The 26960-nt window shown below is 38.1% G+C and overlaps 1 protein-coding gene across 1 annotated transcript; it reads left to right on the top strand.

Annotated features, from left to right (window-relative positions):
* Positions 1–296: 296 nt before the first annotated feature.
* Positions 297–26680, top strand: LOC129355198 (uncharacterized). The gene is given in 27 exon segments (XM_055024741.1): positions 297–336; positions 2572–2709; positions 3359–3472; positions 4161–4274; positions 4829–4942; positions 5644–5722; positions 5881–6109; positions 6246–6303; positions 6305–7326; positions 7329–8040; positions 8207–8318; positions 12589–12686; positions 12935–13017; positions 15239–15362; positions 15697–15822; positions 17444–17554; positions 18223–18339; positions 18747–18822; positions 19919–20141; positions 20305–21033; positions 21036–22098; positions 22259–22432; positions 23146–23319; positions 24312–24485; positions 24967–25013; positions 25135–25511; positions 25514–26680. Coding segments are annotated over 26 exon segments (6504 nt in total). The 5' UTR covers positions 297–336; positions 2572–2620; the 3' UTR covers positions 25679–26680.
* The last annotated feature ends 280 nt before the right edge of the window (positions 26681–26960 follow it).

The following is a 26960-nucleotide window of genomic DNA, read 5'->3' as shown; positions in this document are numbered from 1 at the left end:
TGTGAGTACTACTTCCATTATTATTTACTTTTTCTCTGTTCAAGTCCTGAACAGACAGCCAGATATATAATGGAAAATTTAAGACAGTTAATCAACAACGAGGATATGATCAAAACAGGAACCCAAAGCGTTAACAGGATCATAATAAGGACCTGGAAAGACTGAAGAGACTTAAGACTTCCTGGATTTCCACTGTCGCTCCTCCTGCTGCCCCACCCTCCTACCTGTCCGGCCTCCATCACAGGTAAAGCTCCCTCGTACTCAGACGCAGGTCCAATGTATCACAGTTTTTTGTCCAGATGTCCGTCTTCAACTCTTAGGAGCTTTGAACAAGCTGTAAGTTTGCTTTGTTTCCTACATAAACTTTGTCTTTAGGAATGTTTCTATTAGTTTCCTCGCTCTGAAGTTTGAATAATAATCTAAAGGATTGTTAAATTATTAACAGAAATCAAGCAACACTATGAACATCTGATAATTGTGAAATTTAGATAAGAAGAACTTAAAGTTTCATGGCTTTAGCTGATTCGTCTAAAATCTAAACCTGAGGTTCTTAAACAGACGAATGTCCCTGATTTTGAGTTAAACCACATTTTGACCTCCAACCAAAGATCTTGGACTCTATGAGAAAACATATGTTTTAAAGGCTCTGCACTAAACGAACAAAGATCTAATTGAAAACTGAACCGTATCTTAAGACGTAATGCAGATATTTAAATATTGTGAGTCATCTTAACTTGTTTCTGTCCCTTTAAGAATAAAGGTCCAGTTGATACATGTGGAGAGAGCTTGAAGCAGAACTTGTGATGTTTTTCTCTCATATTTCTCCTTGCTGTTGTTTATGGCAGCTGCTGTTCAGAGAGCAGATTTGAATAACAGCTGAAGGCGAATTAAATCAGGCTAGAAACAGAAAAGCTTTAAACTTCCTCAGGTGCAACATTTTAGATTCAAAGAACAGATATTTCCAGATGCAGTTGAGGCAGGTGATAGTCACACTGAGTCTCATACATCCACCAGTAAAACCATTATTATTTTGAACAGTCACACCTAATTATTGATTTCTTCCAAAGTGATCAGTTTGTTGTTCCAGTGTCGACCCATGAAGGGAGAATATTGAATTAGGATTTTTTTTTTAAATGAAGTTTGAGAAGATGAAAAAATAAAAAAATAAAAACATTTTGTTTTTCTTAAATTAATATTTAAGGCAAAGAAGGGATTGACATGAAAAAATGGATCTGTTAGGGCAGGGATGCCCAAAGTTGGTCCTGCTTGTTTTAGTTCTCTCCTGGTGGGAGGAACAACCTTCTCTAATGATCCAGGTGTGTTAAACCAAGAACAGGATGCCGGCCCTCGAGGACCCACTTTGGGCACCCCTGTGTTCGGGCCTTCAGACTAAACTAACCAATCAGATCTAATGAGAGCTGTTTGAAGTAGAGGCAGAGATTTGCTTTCAGATCTGTTCTCCACTTCAACATGTTCAGATCTTCCTTCAAACACAACTCTGAGAAACTCTTCATTCAAAGTGTTTCACTGCAGCTTCACCTCCAACTGATGAACCAGAGGAGTCTGTGCATGTGTCAACAGGAAGTCATTCACTTGGATTGATGCTGAGAGAACGTGATGCTCTGGACTCACTGAATGTTAAAATAGTGAACAGAACCATCAATCAGTTAATGCTTTCATCCACATCCGCTCTTATCATCTGATGCCACTTTATTTTTTTGGACTTTGGACTTAAAAGTTGCTGTCGCCTCAGAACCTCGTTCAATAAAATCCAACATTTACTGCTCTTCCTTTCTGATCCAATCAGAATATTGTGAACTTTGATCTTTTATTACCTTCTAAAGTTGTTTTGTTAGATAAGATGGATAAAAAAAACTTTCCAGTCCGCCCCAAAGGTGACAGAAATTCTTTTATACCAGAACTCAGTGTTTAAAACACTCTTTGACGATAAAAAAAAACAATGTAACCCACTTTTAAACAAAAAAATAGATTAAAATTAAGATAAAGCAACTATGCCGTCCTTGTTTAATACGTTTAGGGATGAGAGATTTTTTGTAAATGATTTTCCTGGCTCTGGGAGCTTTATTACATCTCCCAGAGAGAAAAAGCTGGAAAAACACTGAAGGGAATGTGACTGGTCATCCGAGTGACTGCCTGGTTAATGACATGGGATATTTTTGTTTTTGTTTCGTTTTAATGGAACTGTGCCAGGTGGAGATATTAAATATGAGAATGACCTAAGAAATCTGTTATTGTACCACTGCCTGTAAAACACAGCTTCTCAATTTTGATAACATTTAGGATGACAGAATGAGAAAAATGTGTGAAAACCTGATTGATCTGATGGTCTGTGCTCAATGAAAACACAACCAAGACGAAAACGCAAAGCTGTGTAAAAAGGTCGTGATGAGTCAGAGACTGTTGACCTGGTTGTTCACCCCTTTCAGCAGGGATAAGTTTAAGAGCTGGTTACAGTCTTTGATAGGAAAGTCAAGAGAAACTAAGATTTTTTAACACATATGTGAAGGATGATTAGAGGTGATGTGCAGATAATTTGTGTTTCCTCTTCAGGTGAAGGTACAAAGTGTGTGTGAACTGATGTGGAAGTGAAATCAGCAGCATGGTTCAGTGTGAGGACAGAAAGGAGGGAGACCCTCCCTCTAAAACCTCTCTGTGTGGGGAAGATGAGAGCCAGAGCAAAGGTCAGAGGTGAGGTCACCATTTCTAAGAGTCCACAGCCCTTTTCACACAGCATTCACACAATAAATGTGAAGTTTGTCACTACCAGAGCAGCTTTAGTGTTAGTATGCATTGTGTCATTAAAGCAAACTGTCAGCCATCCCAATATAATTTAATAAGTTATCATGGTTACAATTGAAAAAATGTCACTGACCAGGAGGAAATAACAATGTCTGGGCCCAGCAGCGTATCAGCTTTGATTTCACCACAGTAGGTTCCAAACACAGCACCAACATTAGATGAAGCTCCAGCTGTTCCTCAGTAAACAGTGATAATGATTGTTCTCCATAGAAGAGCTCAACACTGACATCATCAAATTGTTACAGTCATGAATCTGGATCTGGACTGGAACCACAGCTGAGCTATCTGTCCATGGAGAGTAACAGACTGGAGGAAGATTCATCCAGTTCTAAAGAAAGATGTTCATCCATGTCCTCTTATAACCTGGATGATATATAAGAGGACATGAATTTATTACATGTGTTCCAGAAGCAGAAAATCACCTTTTCTCATATTTAGATGTAATTTTTTGAGGCAGAATATTATTTTATAGGTATTGCTTGAACATGTAATTGAAATTGATTTTCATTGAAAGATATAAATAATATTTTTCGATCAGGATCCATCAAAGACTCAACCCTGAACCTGAGCCCAGCTGTGTGTCCTTTAAAAGTGAATGGTCCAAGGATCTTCCTGTTAAATTTAAAGCAGCTCGGCCTTCATCAACTGAGAGGTAATCTATATCTCACAACATATGAAATCTGAATCTGCTTTTTTTGTATAGTTTGTAATGAACTTAACATTTTTCACATAATTTTTATCAAGTCAAAGTTTATTTTTACTTTAATGGTATTATCTCAGTTATGAGAGAAACTACAATAAACTGTACCATACACAAATGTGTTGTTATGAAACTAATTTACTAGAGTGAGGATCTAAATTAGAACCATTATTGATCAGGCACTTAGAACAACCTCTGCTAATTAGAAGTAAATTAGCTTTGGTTTCACCTCAGTTTGTTACAAACACAGTTCCAAAACATAATAACAGACCAACATTGAATGATAGGGTTTCAGAAATACAAACTGTTTTTATTCACAGTGGTAATACTGACATTGACCCAAAACCAGAGCCTAGCTGTATTTCCATTGAGAGCAATATAATGGAGGAAAGTTTTAAACATTTTAAAGGAAGATGTTCAGATTAAAAAAAAAATGTTTTTAAATAAACCTGGATAAAAGGGCATGTTGTCTGTAAAGTTAAATATCAATTTATATCCCAGGCAAATAAAAAATATATATACTTCAGATGTTGGTTTTTGAGGCAGGTATGTATTTTACCAGTATTGTTAAAACAAAATATTTTTAGAATATTGAATTGAATGTCACTGAACGGTTTTCAATTATATTTTTTTCTTTCAGGAATGATCAGAGACTCAATCCTGAACCTGAACCCAGTTGTGTATCATGTAAGACTGACTGGTCCAAAGATCTTCCTGTTAAATTTAAACCAGCCCAACATTCAGAAACAGACAGGTGAGCTGTATGTCTCAAAATATATGAAATCTGTGGAATGGTCTGCTCTATTGTCACACATCTACTTATGCATATTAGACCTCAAGTCTAATATGCAGACATGTTTGTTTTTAGTTCATATTTCAGAATTACACTATCTTCATTGTGTTAAGATTTAGGTCCCGTTTACAGACCTTCATCTGTAATTCTGCAGATGAAAAACATCTGTAGACTTACAGTTGTTTTTCACAACTGGTCTAATCCAGAGCTGTTTTAATTGGGATATTCTAATTTGGAGTGTTTATCTTTGTCATCAGACACATTCAAGAAAATCTACGATCTTCTTCATTTAGTGCAGATTGTTCTCTATCAAAATGTAAATAGACATGAAAGAAACCATAGTCAGCTAAATTAACTGAGAAATTATAAAAACAAATTCTCAAAATTTATACTTTTAAATTTTCTTTTGAAGCAGCTTCTTTATTTTCAGGCATTGTTTGAAAATACAATTACTTCAAGTCTTAAAATTGAAGTTCACAGAAACATTTTAAATGCAAGGACTTTTTTCCATTCAGGATCCATCAGAGACTTGAACCTGAAACTGAACCCAGTTGTGTGTCCTTTAAGAGTGACTGGTCCAAAGATCTTCCTGTTAAATTTCAACCAGACCAACCCTTAGAAACAGACAGGTGAGCTGAATCTGACCGCTGTCGCTGTGTAAACTGAGTCAGTCTGAAATGCTTTTACTCCAACATGTTTTAATCTGAGTTCATCTCTTTTTTCCCATATCTCTAAATATAAAACAGTTTGAGTTTTATTTTAAACAAGTGAACAAGTGAAACCAGAATGGAAAATGGGTAAATCATGACACTTAATACAAAGTTGACATTATTCAAAATGTCATTGTTATGACAACTTAACATTTAACCAAGAAATCATAATCTGACATAAATTTGTTCTAAAAGTGTCACTGATTAAACTTTAAAATTATGTAGCTGTATGTTATTAAACCTAAAGTTTAATCAGTAAAACTTTTATAACAATTTTATGTCATATTATGACGCCTTGGTTAATGTCAAGTTGTCATAACAAAGACATTTTGAATGCTGTCAACTTTGTATTAAGTGTGATGATTTGCTGAATGACACTTTATGACAACAGTCATAAATATTCATGAAAACTTACTCATGTTCATGACAGGGGTTATGTCATGTTTATGATGGTGTCATCTATCATGACACTATTTATTCACAACCCTTCAAATAAAGTGTTACCCATTTTCCATTCCACATTTCACTGCATAATGTTTGCCTTTATTTGATGGGACCTAATGAGATTGTCTCTGTGTGGACAGAAAAGCTTTGAGTGTATTTTTATGCATGCTCCCCAGAGTGGATCTGCAGAGCTCAGAGGGTTTCGGTGGTCTATCTGCACAGCAGCACCAAACACAAGTTGACTCCATATTTATGGTCTGTACATGTTCAACAACTACTTTTTCCTAGGCTCTGTTTCATCTTATCCATGTTGTAATATGTGAACAAATAGACTGTCAATCAGTTCAATATGAATCTGATGTTTGGCCATAATTTTAGGTCTGATGTGTTCTTCATATATTATTCTGTTCCAGCTGCTGGAGGACAACATTGCCGCTTTTCTGAAGAACGAGTTGAAGAAGATCCAGAAAATGTTGAGTCCAGATGATCCAAAATGCCCAGATAGTCAGAGAGATGATGAGCACGCGTTGGAAGATGAAGATGAAGTGCAGAGATGGGATACAAGAGAGGCAGTGATGAAGATCACCCTAAAGTTCCTAAGGAGGATGAAGCAGGAGGAGCTGGCTGACCATCTGCAGACCAGTAAGAGTATTTCTACAAATATTTAACCTGATGTATATTTCAAAAACAATTACTAATATCTAATGATGATACCAATTGTTCAAATACTCTTCAGAGAATGACTGTTTCCTTCCTCGTGTTATTTGTGTTAATTTAGAACATCTTGCAGTAGTTTGTAAACGCCAACTTCAATCTGGTCTGAAGAAGAAGTTCCAGTGTGTTTGAAGGAATCACTAAAGCAGGAAGTCCAACCCTTCTGAACCAGATCTACACAGAGCTCTTCATCACAGAGGGAGGGACTGGAGAGGTCAATGATGAACATGAGGTCAGACAGATTGAAACAGCATCCAGGAAACAACACAGACCAGAAACAACAATCAGACAAGAAGACATCTTTAAAGTCCCACCTGGAAGAGATCAACCAATCAGAACAGTGATGACAAAGGGAGTGGCTGGCATTGGGAAAACAGTCTTAACACAGAAGTTCACTCTGGACTGGGCTGAAGGCAAAGCCCACCAGAACATCCAGTTCATATTTCCATTCACATTCAGAGAGCTGAATCTGCTGAAAGAGAAAAAGTTCAGCTTGGTGGAACTGATTCATCACTTCTTTAATGAAACCAAAGAAATCTGCAGCTTCGAACACTTCCAGGTTCTGTTCATCTTTGATGGCTTGGATGAGAGTCGACTTCCACTGGACTTCCACAACAAGGAGATCCTGACTGATGCTACAGAGTCCAGCTCAGTGGATGTTCTGCTGACAAACCTCATCAGGGGGAAACTGCTTCCCTCTGCTCTCCTCTGGATAACCACACGACCTGCAGCAGCCAATCAGATCCCTGCTCAGTGTGTTGGCATGGTGACAGAGGTCAGAGGGTTCAATGACCCCCAGAAGGAGGAGTACTTCAGGAAGAGATTCAGAGAGAAGAAAGAGGCCAGCAGGATCATCTCCCACATGAAGACATCAGGAAGCCTCCACATCATGTGCCACATCCCCGTCTTCTGCTGGATCACTGCTACAGTTCTGGAGGATGTAATGGAGACCAGAGAGGGAGGAGAGCTGCCCAGAACCCTGACTGAGATGTACATCCACTTCCTGGTGGTTCAGACCAAAGTGAAGAAGGTCAAGTATGATGGAGGAGCTGAAACAGATCCACACTGGAGTCCAGAGAGCAGGAAGATGATTGAGTCTCTGGGAAAACTGGCTTTTGATCAGCTGCAGAAAGGAAACTATCTTCTATGAATCAGGACCTGACAGAGTGTGGCATCGATATCAGAGCAGCCTCAGTGTACTCAGGAGTGTTCACACAGATCTTTAGAGAGGAGAGAGGTCTGTACCAGGACAAGGTGTTCTGCTTCATCCATCTGAGTGTTCAGGAGTTTCTGGCTGCTCTTCATGTCCATCTGACCTTCAACAAGTTCAATGTAAATCTCATGGCTGATAAATACAAAGCCTCCAAGATATCTTCAATGTTTAAAAAGCAGCCTAAAAGGCAAAGTCTTTATCAGAATGCCATTGACCAGGCCTTAAAGAGTCCAAATGGACACCTGGACTTGTTCCTCCGTTTTCTGCTGGGACTTTCATTGCAGACCAATCAGAGGCTCCTACAAGGTCTGCTGAACCCAACAGGAAGTAGCTTACAGACCAATCATAAAACAGTTCAATACATCAAGAAAAAGATCAGTGAGAATGTGTCTGCAGAGAAAAGCATCAATCTGTTCCACTGTCTGAATGAACTGAATGATCGTTCTCTAGTGGAGGAGATCCAACAGTCTCTGAGTTCAGGAAGTCTCTCCACAGACAAACTGTCTCCTGCTCAGTGGTCAGCTCTGATCTTCATCTTACTGTCATCAGAAAAAGATCTGGATGAGTTTGATCTGAAGAAATACTCTGCTTCAGAGGATGTTCTTCTGAAGCTGCTGCCAGTGGTTAAAGTCTCCAACAAAGCTCTGTAAGAAAGCACACAATAAAATTTTTGTTTTAAATATATCTGAATATTGATGACAAGGAACCAGTTTATATCTATAATATATGCCTCCAGTGGCATATATTATAGGTACATGTTTCCTTTATTTCTCAGATGTCTGTCATGTTACTGTTTTTGTTTTCCCCTGCAGGCTGAGTGATTGTAACCTCTCAGAGAGAAGCTGTGCAGCTCTGTCCTCAGTTCTCAGCTCCCAGTCCTCCAGTCTCAGAGAACTGGACCTGAGTAACAACAACCTGCAGGATTCAGGAGAAGCTTCTCTCTGCTGGATTAGAGAGTCCAAACTGCAACCTGGAAACTCTCATGTAAATCCCAGTTATGATGAGTTTTTGTTTGAAATATTATTAGACTGGAACACAGTCAACTAAAAGTTTGTCTATTGTACCTTCTGTAAGAGAGGGGTCAAAGTTTCACAAACTTTTGTCATGGGCACAGAAATGAGATTTTATTTTTCTTTATTAATTTATTGTTTCATTATTGAATTACCTGTTGCCTGTCTAACATGGTGATATAAACCAAAATTTTGGTTCATATCACAATTGAAGTGTCCCACAGATGTAAAAAAAAATATTATAAGATATAAAAGGTCACCATTTTCATAGTTTTATATAAAGTTACTCTCAACGTTCTATTATGGTCTTGTACTGCAATTCCCTAATATTCAAGAGTCAAATTTTCCCCAGAATGTAATAATTCCTCCCCTCTCTTATGGTTTCTGTTCTCACTTTGAAAATTCTAATTAGGAGTCGATGATTCAGTTAGTACACATCCTTCTACTCTGTTTTCATTCACTTTATTTTAAAAAATGCTTTCATAAAACTCACTGTTGTTACAGTATAGCATAAGACAGATAATCTATAAAAAATAAAATAAAATAAAAAATCAAGCTCCTCTGCATTCTTTAAGTGCAGAGGAGTCGGCCTCCTGCTGACAATCAGAGTCAGCAGGAGGGTCTTATTGGAACATTGAGTGTTTTTGCCGCCATTCACACATAGGTGTGTATAGACAAGAGAGGTTGACAGCACTAAGATGCTCATCCCAGCTCTGATTGGTTGTTTTTGATGGTGAGCAGTCCATTTGTTCAGACAGTAATAACAATACAGGGAGGAAGCTGAGGTGCTTGATCTATTCACAAATTATCTGTCTCGACATGGCAATAATTTTTAAAAAATGTAAATATATTTTGACCTCTTGCAATGTTTACAAAAATAAGCTCCAGCATTTTTTATGCAGGGGTCAGAAAAGTCACTAAATACAGCAACAACGTTGCTAATGTGGCAATAATGCTCCCACTTCTAGCTGATGGTGTTTTCTGGTCTGCTTTATGGGAGTCACTGCTGCACAGTCACACAAGTTGTTCTGAGACAGTCTGACTCTGTACCACCACAAGATGGTATATACTGTTATGATTCCCATTTTTATTCAGAAAAAAATACACATTTTTCTGATTCCTGATCTGGATGTAACACCCGCTGTGATCTGGCTGAGTTCTCAATCGGATCATCTCTGGTTCCATCCTTATCAGATGTGATCCTGTCGGCTCTTTGTTTGGCTCAAATGACTTTGAGGTTGTTGTTGTTCTGCCATCTTTGCTCGGTTGGTGCTGGGTGTTAAATCTGTGTTGGTAAAGTTCTGTGTCCATTTCTGATTCGCAGTAAGAAAATATTTGATGTGAATGACTTTGTTCCAGATTTATTAGTCAGACTCCATCTCATTTGCAGAGATCATTCATTACCAGAACATTCATAGATTGTCAACAATGTTTCCTGAACTGTGTTAAGATGCTTTTTAAAGTCATAAATTTATGATAAGCAGTGTGCTGTATCTCTAATCTCCACTTCAAACTATTGGTGCTGATTGTCTACAATCAATATTTAATTCATGCATTAGTTCTAATATATAAATTAAATATATGTTAATATTTAAATTATATTTTTAATATGTTTTCAAATTAAAATCAGAAGTATTTTGGTATTTTCCATCACTGCCTGTTTTGATAACTGATGCTTCTGGTTTCTTAGCTGCCTTTCACAATTAAAAATGAACAAATGCATATTGCTATTCATAGTTGATCATTTATGTTCATTTGTGTGTCTGCAGCTTGTCAGGCTGCTTGATCTCAGAGGAAGGCTGTGCTTCTCTGGCCTCTGCTCTGACCTTTAACCCCTCCCATCTGAAAGAGTTGGACCTGAGCTACAATCATCCAGGAGACTCAGGAGTGAAGCTGCTGTCGGCTGGACTGAAAGATCCACATTGGAGACTGGAAACTCTCAGGTATGGAGGAGCATTGGAGTCTATTTATGAAACTTTGTGTGATCATTTCAGAATATGGTGGAGATGGATTAGGAATGAGTGTTTAGATTTATAAACTAAATAAAGTTTCTGTTTAATACATTCTAACTCAGAGCTTCTACTATTCTTAACAATCGCCTATTCTCTTCCTGAATGTAAAGAAATGTAAAGTGACAATAGAAGCAGTAGTTTTTTAAGTGGCCTCATCAACAGTAGGAAGAAACAAAGCTAAGAAAATGATCATAAAACCAGCAAGAAATTCTAAAGCCATAGGGCAAGATGAAGGATAGGAGCTTTATTCTGTTACTGCACAGTTTGGACAAAAATAGAAGCAAAACCAGTTTATCACTTCCCTTTAGCCTCCAGGTTGTGAGGTTTAAGGGTTTGACATAAATGTTATTTCATGTAAGAAACATTTTTTTCCAGTGTTTTTCCAGTGTATATATATATAAGGACAATGTGTGTGAGAGACATGCAATGTCCATGTTTGCTGACCTCTGACCCCCGTCCTCCTTTCAGGGTGGAGCCTGCTGGAGGCCGATTCTTGACACCAGGGCTGAGGAAATGTAAGTGTGTTTTTCATCTGATTCATGACAACAACCATCTTCACAGAGTCACATCACTCATTCAGGAGTCATCAAAGATCAATAAATGATCAATAACTGCAGCTGGATTGTGTTTCTTCTCTCCATCAGATTCCTGTCAACTCACCATCGACACAAACACAGTGAACAGAAACCTGAAACTGTCTGCAGATAACAGGAAGGTGACACATGTGGATGAGCTCCAGCCACATCCTGATCATCCAGACAGATTTGATTACAGGCATCCTCAGCTGCTCTGTGGAACTGGTCTGACTGGTCGCTGTTACTGGGAGGTTGAGTGGAGAGGAGTTGTTTATTTATCAGTGAGCTACAGAGGAATCAAGAGGAGGGGATGCAGTGAAGACTGCATGTTTGGAGGAAATGATAAGTCCTGGAGTCTGAGATGCTCTGATCAACACGGTTACTCTGTGTGGCACAACAACATAAAAGCTCCCATATCCTCCTCCTCCTCCGTCTCTAACAGAGTAGCAGTGTATGTGGATCATCCTGCTGGCATTTTGTCCTTCTATACCATCTCCTCTGACTCACTGATCCACCTCCACACCTTCAACACCACATTCACTGAACCTCTGCTTCCTGCATTCAGAGTTTGGTTTTCTGGTTCTTCTGTGTCTCTGTGCTGAGTTGAGTTTCCTCCTGTCAGAGAAACTCTCTCTGTTTCATGGAGGGTTCATGTCTTTGTCTTTTACTCAGAAACACATTGAAGTTCATGAATTTAATCTGTTTCTTGTAGAAACTCTTCTAAATTATTTAATGGAAATGTTTTCCTTTTTCTGTAATAAATCGGGATTATTCCAAAATCCACATAATTTTTGTCCAAATCCAGTGAAAATTTCACACAGATTATCCGAATGTTGATAATCTCTTGGTTTTATCCAATCATTCATGAGTCACATTTTTGTAAATGTTATCTGATTATTAGTTTCTAAACATGTCTTGAATTCAAATGTTAAATCTTCTTTTTGTATATTTTCTTCCGTTATACTTGTGTTTTTTTAAACAATAAACATATCTTCTGAATGTGAATAATTTGCTTCTCATTATTTCAACAAAACTAATAGTTATTTTATTAAAACATTTTTTACATTAACTTAAGAACATAAAAAACTACAATATTATATTTCCAACTTGTTGAATATGACACAAGAGCCAAGAAGAGATTCTTTACTTTCAAAATGACAAACTGTATAGCAGTTTTTTTTTTCTTTATTGGTCAACATATATCTCACCAAACCTGTAGCTGTACAAAGAAAAAGGTTCAGTATGACTTTCAGGTTATTTGACTAATAAAATGTATCATTAGTAAAAAGTATTATTAATGGGGGAATTAATGTGGCTTTTCCAAAGGTTGTCAGAGATGTTTAATTTATTCAGAATACACAAGAGCAAGCATTGCAAGATTTCTGGTGTCATGTGAATGAGTCTTCAACAAAAACATAAGGATGACTAAAGAGACACAAACAAATCGAACAAAAAGTTGATTAAAGGCAACCTGGAGGTTTTATTTCCATTTCTTGTCAGATGATTTATTTGATCTGGACTTAAACTTCATAGTTTAAACATTAATTCCATTGGCACAATGAGCTGCAGGCACACCTCACTTCCTGTTCAATGCCAGAAACAGCTGCAGGGTGAAGCTGACTGGAACCTCCAGGACGCAGCGACACACTGTGACTCTGGAGAACACACCATGAGAACACACCGTGAAAATACACCGTGAGAACACACCGTGAGAACACACCGTGAGAACACACTGAGAACACACCAAATCCTGCTGCTCTCTAAGGTTTTCACAGGAAAACCAAGAAATAGAGCTGCTGTTTAGTGTGTGTGTTGTTTTTGTTCTGACGTCCGACTTGAAGCTGAAAACCAAATGGCTTCTTGAGGATCAGGAAAAAAGTTTCCAGGAACTCCACTTCTGTTCCTGTTGCTGCCTAACTGTCCCGCCTCCATCATGAGTGAAGCTCCGCCTCCTTTCAAGCCGATCACCTGAGTGTAAGTCTGTTCTTCAGATGTTCTTCAACTCTTTGGACTATTTCAACAAGCTGTAAGTTTGTTTTGTTTCCTACTTTGTCTTAAAGAAGTTTCCTGTTTGTTTCATTTATCTGCATTTGAAGATCATGTTCACTAATGATTTCAGCACAAAGTTTCGTCTCTACAGTTTCAAGACTGAATTACAAGATGATACGATTAATGATGAACTGGAATCAAACAGCATGATAAACAGCTGGTTTTACATTTAGATCATTAGAACTCTGTGGACCCAACCAGTACCAAAATGGTTTGATTAAAACCTAAATAGCTCAGAGCTTAAAAGCTGAACTGTTGGCAGGTTTTGCTATGATTTATATAGATACAAAAATCCACTTAAAACCTGAACCGACTCTTTAAGGTTCTGCCACCAGTTAAATCTTCTGCATCATATTAAAATGTGTTTCTGTCCCTCTGAGAATGAAGGGACAGAAATACATAAATGTAGAGTGATAAAAGCAGAACTTGTGATGTTTCTCTGTCATATATGTCTCTTCCTTCCTATTTATAGCAGCTGTAAAATATCAGCTGTTCAGAGAGCAGATAGAAATAACAGCTGAATACCTAAAGGTGTATTGAATCAGATAAGAAAATATAACATTTTAAACCTTTGCAGATTAAACATTCAAGCCTGGAATCCATAAAAAAAAAGACAGATAATCGGAAAGTCAAGTTTCTTTGAACATTTCAGTAACAAGACAGTTAAAAAGTCTAGTAAATTATTTGATGGTGATATTTTCATCTTAAATTCACTTTAAGTTTATTGGACTATGTGAATAAAAGTTGCTGTCTCTTCAGAACCAAGTTCAGTAAAAACCACTATTACAGCTCTTCCCCTCTGATCCACTGTGATTATTGTGACCTTTGATCTGTTATGATCCTGCTTCAGTTGCTTCACTTTTTGCTGCCAATATTTTCAAATTTATGATGTATTTCTCCTGCTCCTCACAGACTCAATTATCCAGGATTTCACTGTTGCTCCATTTCTTTTGGTCTTCACAACAGAGTGCTGTTCTCTGTGTAAATGTATTTTTATATGGCAGCGTGTAGGTCGGAGTTTATCATGACCCAAAAGCCAATCGGTTTGTGTATGATTAAACAAATTACAATGTGTAACTCAATGTGTTGACTGTGGACAATGACTGTCCAAAGTCCAATGCATTCAGTCACGGTTGAAAACAGAAGTTGGTCAATGCATCAGTGGAATCAAATACCTTCATATTTTAATCTGGATCAGAAGATTTCACACAAACTGGGTCACTGACCAGCATGTTCGACATGTTCCTGGATCTTTTTCATGAACAATTCCAACATTTCTTGTCATTCAACAATCTTTTAAATTTTGCTTAAAATCTTAAGAACAAAAATGCATCAGGGATCCAAATTCAACCATGGTGTGGGAAATACAGAGAAAGTAACACCAGAAGGATGAGAGAGAGGAAAATAAATAGGAGACAAACAAGAAAAAATCTAAGGATTGAAGGTAGAACACAAGTAAGGAAGAAACATGAAAAAGGAGAACCAGAAGCAAAAGCACAAAGAAAGAAAAACAGAGGGAAGAGCAGCCTGTTTAGATGGTGGAATAGAAAATATTTTCTGAGAATGTTTATTCATAATCTTATATTAATTGTGCAGCACATTTACCCAAAGCTCCTCCTTGGAGCTGCAGTCTCCAGGCTGGGTTTCCACCTCACAAAGCTTCCCTCATACCTCTCTCACACAACTCCTCCAGACTAGCAGCAGCAGCATTTAGCAAACATCTGGCAGAAGTGAGTCCTGCACTTATCATAGGAACCTCGGCGTCCAACGCTCCTCCGAACAAGGAAAACGATATAATGGAGAAGCATTGTTAATATCTTGTCCTGATGGGGAGTTTTGGAACAAGCAGGAGCTTCTTAACAAGACAGAGGTCTCATTTCAAGGCGTTAAATGTAAAATCAAATTTCTTATAGTTATTTTTGATATGTATATAATTTGTATGACAACTGAACATAACATAGTTACTTGACTGTGCTAATAAACGGGAGGTATGAAGTATTGTCCCTTAATCAATGAGTTGCTGAGTTTTAGACAGTTTTTGCACATCGAAGCAGAGAAAACTGACCCAGAAAAAGATCTCAGGTGTCTTGGAGGGCTTTTCAAGGTCGTTGATGGGAAAATGAGGAGCAGCTGATCTTTTTCCAGCTCTAATGATGTAAAGACGATCAGAGCTGATGAATGATGTGTTTCCTCTGCAGGTGAAGGTAGAAAGAGCTGCAGTGGATTCAGCAGCATGGATCAGTGTGAGGACAGAGAGGAGGGAGACCCTCCCTCTAAAACCTCTCTGTGTGGGGAAGATGAGAGCCAGAGCAAAGGTCAGAGGTGAGTCACCATCTCTCAGTGTCCTTTTCACACAGCGTTCAAACTGCATCAGGCCCAAACGGTGATGAAGCTGCTGCTCCTCTTTGCTGCTTCATCCAGCCTGAACAGAGCAGCTCAGCCTGGTATCAGTGTTTCTTCCAGCCAGCAGGTCCATGTTGCAGAAGCAGCAGAGTGACAGCAGCCTGTGGTTAGAGCTGTGGGTTCCAGCAGGACCCACAGGACAAAATCACCAACTTCAGCCCGGTTCCGGTCCAGATGGGTCCATGACGGAAATGTTGGCTGGTGTGTAAACAGAACCTGACAGAATGGGTTTTAATCATCATGTTTCTGTCAGGATCCTTCAGAGACTCGAACCAGAACAAGAACCAGAACCAGAGTCCAGCTGTTTGTCTTTTAAGAGTGACAGGTCAAAGCGTGACATCATTGACTTTAAATCTGCTGGACCTCCATCGTTAAAGAGGTGAGATGTTTCTACCTGCTGTGACTGAATAAACTGAGTCAGTATAAAATGTTTCTGTGTTTCTAATATATTTGTTTCTCCTCATATAATTTAAAGGGACGTGCAGAAGGGGGGGAGCGGGGTTTTTTTGTTTGTTTGTTTTTTAACTGTATGTTAGAAGGCCTGCTTATGCCCTTCAGCATTCATATGTAGCTAAATATAATAATTTAGCAAAAGGAACTAGTCTGGCTGCCCTCAGTATAATAATGACTCTCAGTTTCTGCCTCCATGTTGATCAGACGTCTGGTCCATGTTGAGGAGGAGGGTGGTGGATCTGTTCCCTCTAACTATCAAATTATGGGCAAGAATACTTTTTCATACACTGGTTTATGAATAAAAACGTAGGTCTGATGTTGACCTTAGAAAAACTGTTTCTATTTATATTTTTGTCATTGTCCTCATAATAGTGGGAAAAAATCTGCTTTGCACCTACACACAGAAATGCTTTAGTTGCTGAAAAAAACTATTGTCTATCAGACATCCTGATATAAGAGACTGTACTGCAACAGTCACCACGAGTCAAAGCCCTGGTACTGTCTGGTACCCGCCTGGTACCACCTGGTACCACCTGATACAGCCTGGTATCGCCTGGTACCCGCCTGGTACCACCTGATACAGCCTGGTACCACCTGGTACCACCTGATACAGCCTGGTACCACCTGATACAGCCTGGTACCACCTGGTACCACCTGATACCGCCTGGTACCACCTGGTACCACCTGGTACCACCTGATACAGCCTGGTATCGCCTGGTACCCGCCTGGTACCACCTGATACAGCCTGGTACCACCTGGTACCACCTGATACAGCCTGGTACCACCTGATACAGCCTGGTACCCCTGGTACCACCTGATACAGCCTGGTACCACCTGATACAGCCTGGTACAGCCTGGTACCACCTGATACAGCTTGGTACCACCTGGTACCAAGCTGTTCGCTATGTTCCTCCTTAATGTTTCTACCAGCCCATGCTGACGGGATCTGAGCTGGAGGTGAGCGACTGTAAATAGAAGTTATTGCAGAACCTCAAGCATTAAAGGAAGAGTCGGCCCAGAGCATTTAGAGTTCACAAAATAAAGATTAGAGAAAATACTGTGGCAATAATTAGAACCGCAGCATGAAGCCAAACATGCCACAATTAAATGAATCAAAATGTCCCCAAAATCATCTGAAGTTTTCTGAAAACTGAGTAAAGTGACAGCAGCCTGTTGGTTAGAGGTCTGCGTTCCAGCAGGACACAGATGGAAAAAATCAACTTCCAACACATTTCCTGATCTGATGACCAACATGTGTTCAACATGATTCATCCTAGAAAGAAGGACAGCTGATCATAGATTCATGTAATCATGTTGACATTGATTTTCTGTCTAAATTCAACCCAGATAAACATATCAAGCTGCTCATTCTTACAGTCAGTTAAATGTATAAAATATGCAATTAACACTGGGTTGTTATTTTACTTGAAGACAATTATTAGGTCCCTTTTTCATTCTATTTCCTGTCTGTATGGGACTCTCATCCAAAGGCTGTTATGTAAAACGGAATCTTATAAAATGGGTTATAATAATATTTCTATTTTCAGGACCAATCAGAAATCCCATCTTGAACCACCGTCTGGCCTCATATCAGTTGAGAACCAGAGCGTTTATGATCTTCATATTGACTTTGAATCTTCTGGACCATCCTCAGAGAGGTGAGCTCCAAGGTTAGAAATATATCTATTCTAAGTTTGTTTATAATCTATGCTGGGCCTTAAATATTTGAAGAAGACAATATAATGGAATATCTTCACTTAGAATTGAGAACTATATATTAATAGAGATAGAAATTATTTTAACAAACCTACTTCAAAGTTACCTAGAAGCCATTGATGTCTGAGACAGTTCCATATAATCTAACAATAATTTTATCTACTATATAAGACCCCTTTTATTTTCCTTCACCCAATAATACAAGTCTTTCGTAGTGACACACACCCACGAAAAGTTAGCAACTCTTTGACCCGACTCTGGGAGTGGAGGGCCAGAAGGGAAAGTAGCAAATCTAAAGGGCCCAGGAATTAAATATGACAATGTATAAAAAACAGACGTTGACAGAAGGTTAATTAATGAGCTGGTGTGTTATGGAGATAGTTTTGCATAATTTCACTGTGAAACACCCTGGTCTATCTTTGTTATTTTTGATTTGCTATAAAAAATAATTCAGATTAACGTTGCTCCAAACAGGCTGAGGCAATAGCCTTAAAGGCATACAGACTGCTACCTGCAGGGAGCAGAGTCTTTGCAAACAGAATTTGTCAAAACTCTTCATCTGAGTGAAATAAAGTGCTATAAAATATTTAAGAGAATTTTTTTTTCTTAGAATGAAGAATGTTACAGCTGAAAATGAGCACACATACCAGAATGTGTCCTTTAAAAGCCACGTTTCAAAGAATCTTTGGTTTGAATTTCAACAAAATCAACCTTCAGCAGAAGAAAGGTGAGATGTTTATGAAAACTGAGTAAAGCAAGTTAATTCAACCATGTGATTGTGAATTTAAGATATTTTTCATAGATTATTCTCGTACTGCATTGGGTGTATTGGATGTTTTCTAGCATTATATATGGAGAAAATGAGTGAAGATATTGATGAGATGATCCCCTTAACCCGTGGTCACTGTTCAAGGCAGTGCTATGTGGGCATTCACCTTTATATGTCATATTTCTCTCATTAATTATTCAATTATTTATTAAATCTTATTGTATTGTGTTTAATTGAAGTTGTGAACATTTAAAATGACTTTTATTGCAATGTATTTGGAGATTTAATATGTACAACATTTATTTTAGAAAATCAATTTACTAGTAAATATATTAACTAATAAATTGTTCCTGCTTCTTTCACAGAGTGGATCATCAGTATTCTGATGATCCCAGAACTCAAGCCACTCACAATGAAATGCAGCTGGACTCCATATTTAAGGTTAGGAAATGTACAAAATCTACATTTTTATTTGTTCTCCTTATGGTACTCGCCATTCAGATTCAGTTCAATTAAGAGATACTTTATTGAAATTGAATGTTGCAGGTCACATTGTTCAAAGTTCTTCAAAGAGATGGTGATGGCTATTTGCAGGAAAGATTTCCTGTTAAGAAATGTATTAGAATCTTGAGCTTCCAACTGGAAAGATAGAGGGGAGAATTTAACATTAATCTGGAACACAACACTTACAATCACAATTGATTCAGAAGCATGAAAAGAGATTTTGACTAGACTTCCACCAATCAGATTTTCCTTTACTTGAACCCTGTGATAATTTAATCTCTGACCACACTTCTAAGATTATTCCTTTGTAGTTTGTTCTGTAGCTTCTTCCTGTACTTTTCCTTGCTGTGTCTAATTTTGACGTTGAGCATTGAGCTGCTTCTGTATGGATTTCAATAATTCCCTGCCTCCCTCCCTGAATGCTCTCTTGTTCTGGTTTCAGCTCATTGGTTGTCCATGGTTTGTTATTACCATGTAGGAATTGTGTTGTCCACACAGAAGTTCATGTAGTTTATCACATACACAGCCATGATGTTGATATCCTTTCCATGTTGCTGGAAAAGAGCGATCCAGTCTGTGCCCTCAAAACATTTCTGCAGGCCTATGTTAGCTTCATGTGGCCACTTTCTCACAGACTTTTTCTGTACCAATTGACTATGAGCAAGAAATGTATATTAAGAGAGTAGATAAACAAAGATGAGGTGATTTTCAGAAAGGATGTCTTATTTTGGAGAAATATGAATCCTTGACATTTGCATAATACAAATCCAATTTCTGTTTTTTAAAAAACAGCTGATAAAAATTAAAAGCATAGCCAAGAGTGAGGCATGATTAAAACCATCAAATATTATCAAAAATGCACTAGGGCATTGTCTGTAGTTTAGCAAAAGCAGAACTGATGATTTTACATGCAATGTCTCCAACAGTTCAAGGTTGTATGTAAGTGGTGTCCAAGATAACAGTTGTGAATTTTCGTGGTCACCTATCTATCATTATCAAAATTATTTTTCAATCACAATCTATTCTATTCCAGCTGCTGGAGGACAACATTGTCACTTTTGTGAAAAATGAGCTGAAGACAATCCAGCGTGTTCTCAGTCCAGTTTCCAAAATATACCCAGACAGTCAGATATGTGGGTTGCTGGAAGGTGAGAAGGAACAGCTGAGGAAGAACAGCAGAGAGGCATTTATGAAGATCACTCTGAATTTCTTGAGGATATTGAATCTGAATAATCTGGCAGACCATCTCCAATGCAGTAAGACATCTACTAAGATTTTACCTCCTGAACACATGAGACACTTATGTATGAGCTAGAACAAAATTTCTTCAAATAAAGTCTAAATGAAAATAAAATCATTGTCTGTAGCTTAAACATATTGATTTTGTTTTTTGTGTTTTGTTTGTCTCATGAAATTAAGAACATTTTGCTACAGTTTATGAGGAAAACATTAAAGCTGGTCTGAAGAAGAAGTTCCAGTGTGTGTTTGAGGGAATCAGTAAAGCAGGAAGTCCAACCCCTCTGAACCAGATCTACACAGAGCTCTTCATCACAGAGGGAGGGACTGGAGAGGTCAATGATGAACATGAGGTCAGACAGATTGAAACAGCATCCAGGAAACAACACAGACCAGAAACAACAATCAGACAAGAAGACATCTTTAAAGTCCCACCTGGAAGAGATCAACCAATCAGAACAGTGATGACAAAGGGAGTGGCTGGCATTGGGAAAACAATCTTAACACAGAAGTTCACTCTGGACTGGGCTGAAGGCAAAGCCCACCAGAACATCCAGTTCATATTTCCATTCACCTTCAGAGAGCTGAATCTTCTGAAAGAGAAAAATTTCAGCTTGGTGGAACTGATTCATCACTTCTTTAATGAAACCAAAGAAATCTGCAGCTTTGAACACTTCCAGGTTCTGTTCATCTTTGATGGCTTGGATGAGAGTCGACTTCCACTGGACTTCCACAACAAGGAGATCCTGACTGATGCTACAGAGTCCAGCTCAGTGGATGTTCTGCTGACAAACCTCATCAGGGGGAAACTGCTTCCCTCTGCTCTCCTCTGGATAACCACACGACCTGCAGCAGCCAATCAGATCCCTGCTCAGTGTGTTGGCATGGTGACAGAGGTCAGAGGGTTCACTGACCCCAGAAGGAGGAGTACTTCAGGAAGAGATTCAGAGAGAAGAAAGAGGCCAGCAGGATCATCTCCCACATGAAGACATCACGAAGCCTCCACATCATGTGCCACATCCCAGTCTTCTGCTGGATCACTGCTACAGTTCTGGAGGATGTGATGGAGACCAGAGAGGGAGGAGAGCTGCCCAGAACCCTGACTGAGATGTACATCCACTTCCTGGTGGTTCAGACCAAAGTGAAGACAGTCAAGTATGATGGAGGAGCTGAAACAGATCCACACTGGAGTCCAGAGAGCAGGAAGATGATTGAGTCTCTGGGAAAACTGGCTTTTGATCAGCTGCAGAAAGGAAACCTGATCTTCTATGAATCAGACCTGACAGAGTGTGGCATCGATATCAGAGCAGCCTCAGTGTACTCAGGAGTGTTCACACAGATCTTTAGAGAGGAGAGAGGTCTGTACCAGGACAAGGTGTTCTGCTTCATCCATCTGAGTGTTCAGGAGTTTCTGGCTGCTCTTCATGTCCATCTGACCTTCATTAAGTCTGGGGTCAACCTGATGGAAGAAGCACCAACATTCTCAAAGAGGTATACTTTTTTTCAAATGCCAAAATTAAAATCTCTCCATCATAAAGCTGTTGATCAGGCCTTACAGAGTCCAAATGGACACCTGGACTTGTTCCTCCGTTTCCTCCTGGGACTCTCACTGCAGACCAATCAGAGACTTCTTCAAGGTCTGATGACACAGACAGGAAGTAGCTCTCAGTCCAATCATGAAACAGTTCAGTATATCAAGGAGCAGATCAGGGTGAATGTGTCTGCAGAGAAAAGCATCAATCTATTCCACTGTCTGAATGAACTGAATGATCGTTCTCTAGTGGAGGAGATCCAACAGTCTCTGAGTTCAGGAAGTCTCTCCACAGACAAACTGTCTCCTGCTCAGTGGTCAGCTCTGGGGTTCATCTTGGTGTCATCAGGAGAAGATCTGGATGAGTTTGATCTGAAGAAATACTCTGCTTCAGAGGATGTTCTTCTGAAGCTGCTGCCAGTGGTTAAAGTCTCCAACAAAGCTCTGTAAATACTTTTTTTATTCAATAATTTATACATTTGTATGTTTTGGATATCAAGCAAATCAAATTTGCTTGGTCAAATATTTCTTCTGTGTTATATTTTTCTAATTTGTTGAAAGAACTTATTTTGTATATTTAGAGTTTTTTCATTATTGACTCCTTAGGTTGAGTGGATGTAACCTCTCAGAGAAAAGCTGTCAAGCTTTGTCCTCAGCTCTCAGGTCCCAGTCCACGACTGTCACAAAACTGGACCTTAGTAACAACAATCTGAAGGATTCCGGAGTTTACCTTCTGTCACATGGACTGGAGAGTTCAAATCACAGCCTAAAAACCCTTAGGTAATGATCAGGGGTATGGACATACATTTTCCTTTCAAGCCAAATTCTGTTTTTTATATCTAACTCAAATCACATCCAATGGCATAAAATAGACAACACATATTTCACAAGACAAACTAGTTCTAGAGGCAATCCCATTCTACAGACAAGGAAACAGTGTATACCAAATTCAGTTAAAGGAAAATGGCATTTCTTCAATTTAGTAATGCATCACATCCACATAAAATTTTGTACTCTATTTCAAATCAACCAGAATAATATAATAAAATTTGGTTGATCATAAAAAGACAAAATGGTAAATATTCTGTAAGTCAGAAAAAGTGGCTGCTTTGAGTTATAAACTCTGCAGAGATCTCTCATCTAGAGCAAGTTAAGGTGACCAAAATGAGTTCCTACTGCTATTTGCTTGATTGACTCAGTGAAGTCGACCATCACTGAGATCCACTGTCACTTCATTCTCAGTCTGAGGGAGTGACTGCTGTAGTTAGTGACTCGATGGAATCAACTCAGTTTACTTAAAATTTTTATGTTTGAACAATTGAATTTGGCTGAACTGCAAGACTTAAATGTGCCTATGTAACTGCATTGATCAGATTATTTCTTTGCAAAGTGTCTTTAGAGGATATCAATTGGGAACTGAGGCTATGCAATACAAATAGCTAGAAAAAACTGATTCAAAATAAATTAGTTAACATTTTTATACTCTGCTTCAGACTGAGTTGCTGCAACCTCTCAGAGAGAAGCTGTGAAGCTCTGTCCTCAGTTCTCAGCTCCCAGTCCTCCAGTCTCACAGAACTGGACCTGAGTAACAACAACCTGCAGGATTCAGGAGTGAAGCTTCTCTCTGCTGGACTGGAGAGTCCAAACTGCAAAATAGAAATTCTCAAGTAAGCTACAATTTTTTTTCCTTCCATTTCTAAATGTATCCGATATGGGAATGTGGTTAGCAACTTGGCCCAAACTTTTGTACAGGACTCGTGTTGAAAATATCCCCAAAAGAAAAAAGTTGTGTTGTATGGACAAGGATGACATTTTGGAGTGTCTTGTTAAGTAATTGGTTATCCAGTATCAGTGGAGCTGCTTGAATTCTTTAATTACCTCTGATAATTGACTCCTTCTTCCTTGCATGTGACCCTCATTTATGAAAAGCTTATCAAATTATACACCTGCTGAGAAACCTAGGAGTGTTTGATTATTAAAAATGCATTGACATTGGTTTATAAGACATTCATTCTCACATTTCAACATCTCCTCATACAGTTTGATAAATGAAATACAAAACAAAATATTTTACCAAAAAAATTACTGGTTCAATTCAACACTTACTGCTGAGCTGCACAATGCTGGTCAGGAAAGCTACTTGGATTACAGAGTACCATTTGTTGTGCCTTCATTGTGTTGTCAGGTTCTTCAGTAAGGAAGAACCTGACTGTCAGGAAAATTATTTCTAAAAATAATTTATCCCCTATAAAATGACCCTACTAAACAAGCTGCATTGCCTTTATTGGTTTCTCTCATACAAGAACTTTTACATGTTTACCTTTTTTCATAAACACCTGTAGGTGTTATTTTTACTTATTGCTTCTTTGATACTTATTGTATGTTTGAAAACAAACATTGTCACATGAAGCCATGTGGATAAGCATATTACGGTACAGTCAGTTTACAAAATTGTAGCCGCTATATGTATCCATGTTTATACAGTGTGTTTATTATCAATAATAAATGTTCAAGATTTTCTGATTTCAGGATCATTCCACATTGGATTTATTTTTCAGTTGCAATTATTTATTAGTTTTTCTTATTTAAAAAAGCTAACTTTGTAGAAATTTGATTCAACCTGAACCTTTTTTGAAAAACAGCTATTGTTTGTTTTTAGCTTGTCGGGCTGTTTGATCACAGACGAAGGCTTTTCTCATCTGGCGTTTGCTCTGACTATGAACCATTCTCATCTGAAAGAGCTGGACCTGAGTTACAATTGTCCAGGAGAGTTGGGAGTGAAACAGTTGTCGTTTGGACTGGAGGATTCACAATGGAGATTAAACACTCTAAGGTATGGGGACAACTGACATAGAGTATTAAATAGAAGAGAAAAAACAAAAAGCAAGCTCTGTTTTATCTTTTTCTCTTTATTTTCCTGGATATTCATATTTTTTGTGACTCATAAGTTTCCACATGTGGAGTCCCATTTGCAACTAGAGGGATGAGCAACATTAGTGTCCATGAGTGGTTTGTCTGTCTGACTGGCAGTCCTGAGCCACAGCAGTTGGATTTTGAACCAAGCTACTCTTTTAGGAAAAACAGTCTTTTAGGTAGTTACTAAATAATTTTAGTCACATACGCTGTCATATGTAATTTCAATAGGTATTATGTAAATCTTTGTTTTTATATCTATTTCTTCACTTTTAAATTATTTTTATTATGTGATTTTTAATATTTTAATTTGAGTAGTTCTTGATAGTTAAGTGTCAAATAAAAAGTATTTTTTTATTTTGCCCGATGCTCTCACCTCTCAACCCTCATTGCCTTTTCAGAGTGGACCCTTCCGGAGTCCAGTGGTTAACACCGGATCTGAGGAAGTGTAAGTATGTTTGTCATTTCATGAATAACAACAAAGCAGCTCACATCCAACCATTTTTAGTTCTTCAGGTCTCAAATGTGTCAATCATCAGTAACTGGGTTGTCTTTATTCTCTTCATCAGATTCTTGTCAACTCACAATCGACTTAAACACCGTGAACAGAGAGCTCAGATTGTCTGACAACAACAACAAGGTTACACGTGTGAAGGACCATCAGGCTTATCCTGATCATCCAGACAGATTCGATGTCCCTCAGCTGCTTTGTCAAACTGGTTTGACTGGTCGTTGTTACTGGGAGGTTGAGGTGAAAGGAGAAGTGGATATCTCTGTGAGCTATAGAGGAATTAGAATTAGAGGATACAGTGATGCTTGTTGGTTTGGACGGAATCACCAGTCCTGGAGTCTGTTCTGCTCTGATAAAGGTTATTCTGTCTGGCACAAAGCCAAAAAAACACCCATCATCTTTTCCTCTTCCTCCTCCCCCTCTCCACCTTCTATGTCTCTAACAGAGTGGCAGTGTATGTCGACCATCCTGCTGGGATTTTGTCTTTTTATAGAGTCTCATCTGACGCACTGATCCACATCCACACCTTCAACACCACATTCACTGAACCTCTTTATCCCGGATTTAGAATCTTTCCTGATTCCTCAGTCTTTCTATGTTGAGGTTAAAGAGTCTCTGAGAAAACAGACACACAGAAAGTAGAATTATTCTTGGATGGAGACGTTCTGTTTCTGTCCGTTACACACCAAATATTTTCTGCCTCAGTGGTTGAGACTCTTTCACTATAACTTTAACCAAGAGGATTCAGTTGCACAATTTATTTACTCAAAATGACTGATCCTATTTTATTACACAGAAATTAATCATGGACATCTAAGACTTTCTCATACACATATTTTGAAAATGTTTCTGATTATAACATGTACTTCAGTATATCACAGCACAATTAATGCAGTTAAAAGATGCTTAATATTCTATATAGCTATGTTGGAACAATGGTAGAACAATATTGAAACAATGGGGGGTTGCTGGTTTGATTTCCACTCTATGTGCCTCTCTTATTCTTTGGAAAAGACATTTGACCCACTTTGGCTGCTGCCATTGCTCAGAAAGGCTGATGACATCATCTTTGGGGCGCAGTGAGTCTGTAACTGCGGCTATAAACCAGTAGCTTGCCTTCATCAGAATGTCAATGTGTTCTTGAATGACTATGTTGCAAGTCTGGTTTTGATTCTAAAAAATATGTATGATTTTGTATCCCTGTAAACTGCTTCAAGAATTTTACTGATATGTATTTACCTGCAAAAACAAAGTAAGACAGATTAGTACCATTAATTGGAGAAATGAAGTGTGGAAAAAAGGGAGAAAATTACATTTTTGATGTACCCATGTTAGAGAACAGATGTACTGAATTAAAAAATATTAATGATATAGTCCTACTCTGTTGTTTAAATGTGTCAGCTTTTTCCCTTGTTTATATGATTTCTTGTTTGCAAATGGATTTTCCCCATTTTTTTAAATTATTTTAATATCTACCATTCAGCTCTAATGAAAGTGCAGAAATGTACTTATGTAGATTTTAACTTTTGAAATGTTCAGTACAAATTAGCTAATCTCAATAAATAAAGCTAATCAATTTATGTTGAAAAAATATAAGTCACTTTTGAATCTAATTTTTATTCTGTCTAAATTTCTGGGAAAAATAATTTGACAATCTGTAATTCCACAGAAAATGTACCATATTATTATATACTGAGCTTTTTAAAACTCTTTAAAAAGAGAGGGATTTTAATCCAATTGTACACACCTCATATTTAAGCAGTTTTCTTGTATTGAGCTTAAAATGGGCTTCAGAGATAACTGGCAACTTTTTGAGCATTCTTTTACTATCAGTGCAGATCAAAAAAGCTGCACTGTGATTTAACAGACCTTCCTCCAGTAATT

This window comes from Poeciliopsis prolifica, unplaced genomic scaffold, assembly GCF_027474105.1.
Source record: "Poeciliopsis prolifica strain line A6 unplaced genomic scaffold, Auburn_PproV2 SCAFFOLD126, whole genome shotgun sequence".
NCBI classification, from domain to species: domain Eukaryota; kingdom Metazoa; phylum Chordata; class Actinopteri; order Cyprinodontiformes; family Poeciliidae; genus Poeciliopsis; species Poeciliopsis prolifica.
Note: the sequence above shows the minus strand (reverse complement) of the source record. Positions and strands in the feature narration are given on the sequence as shown.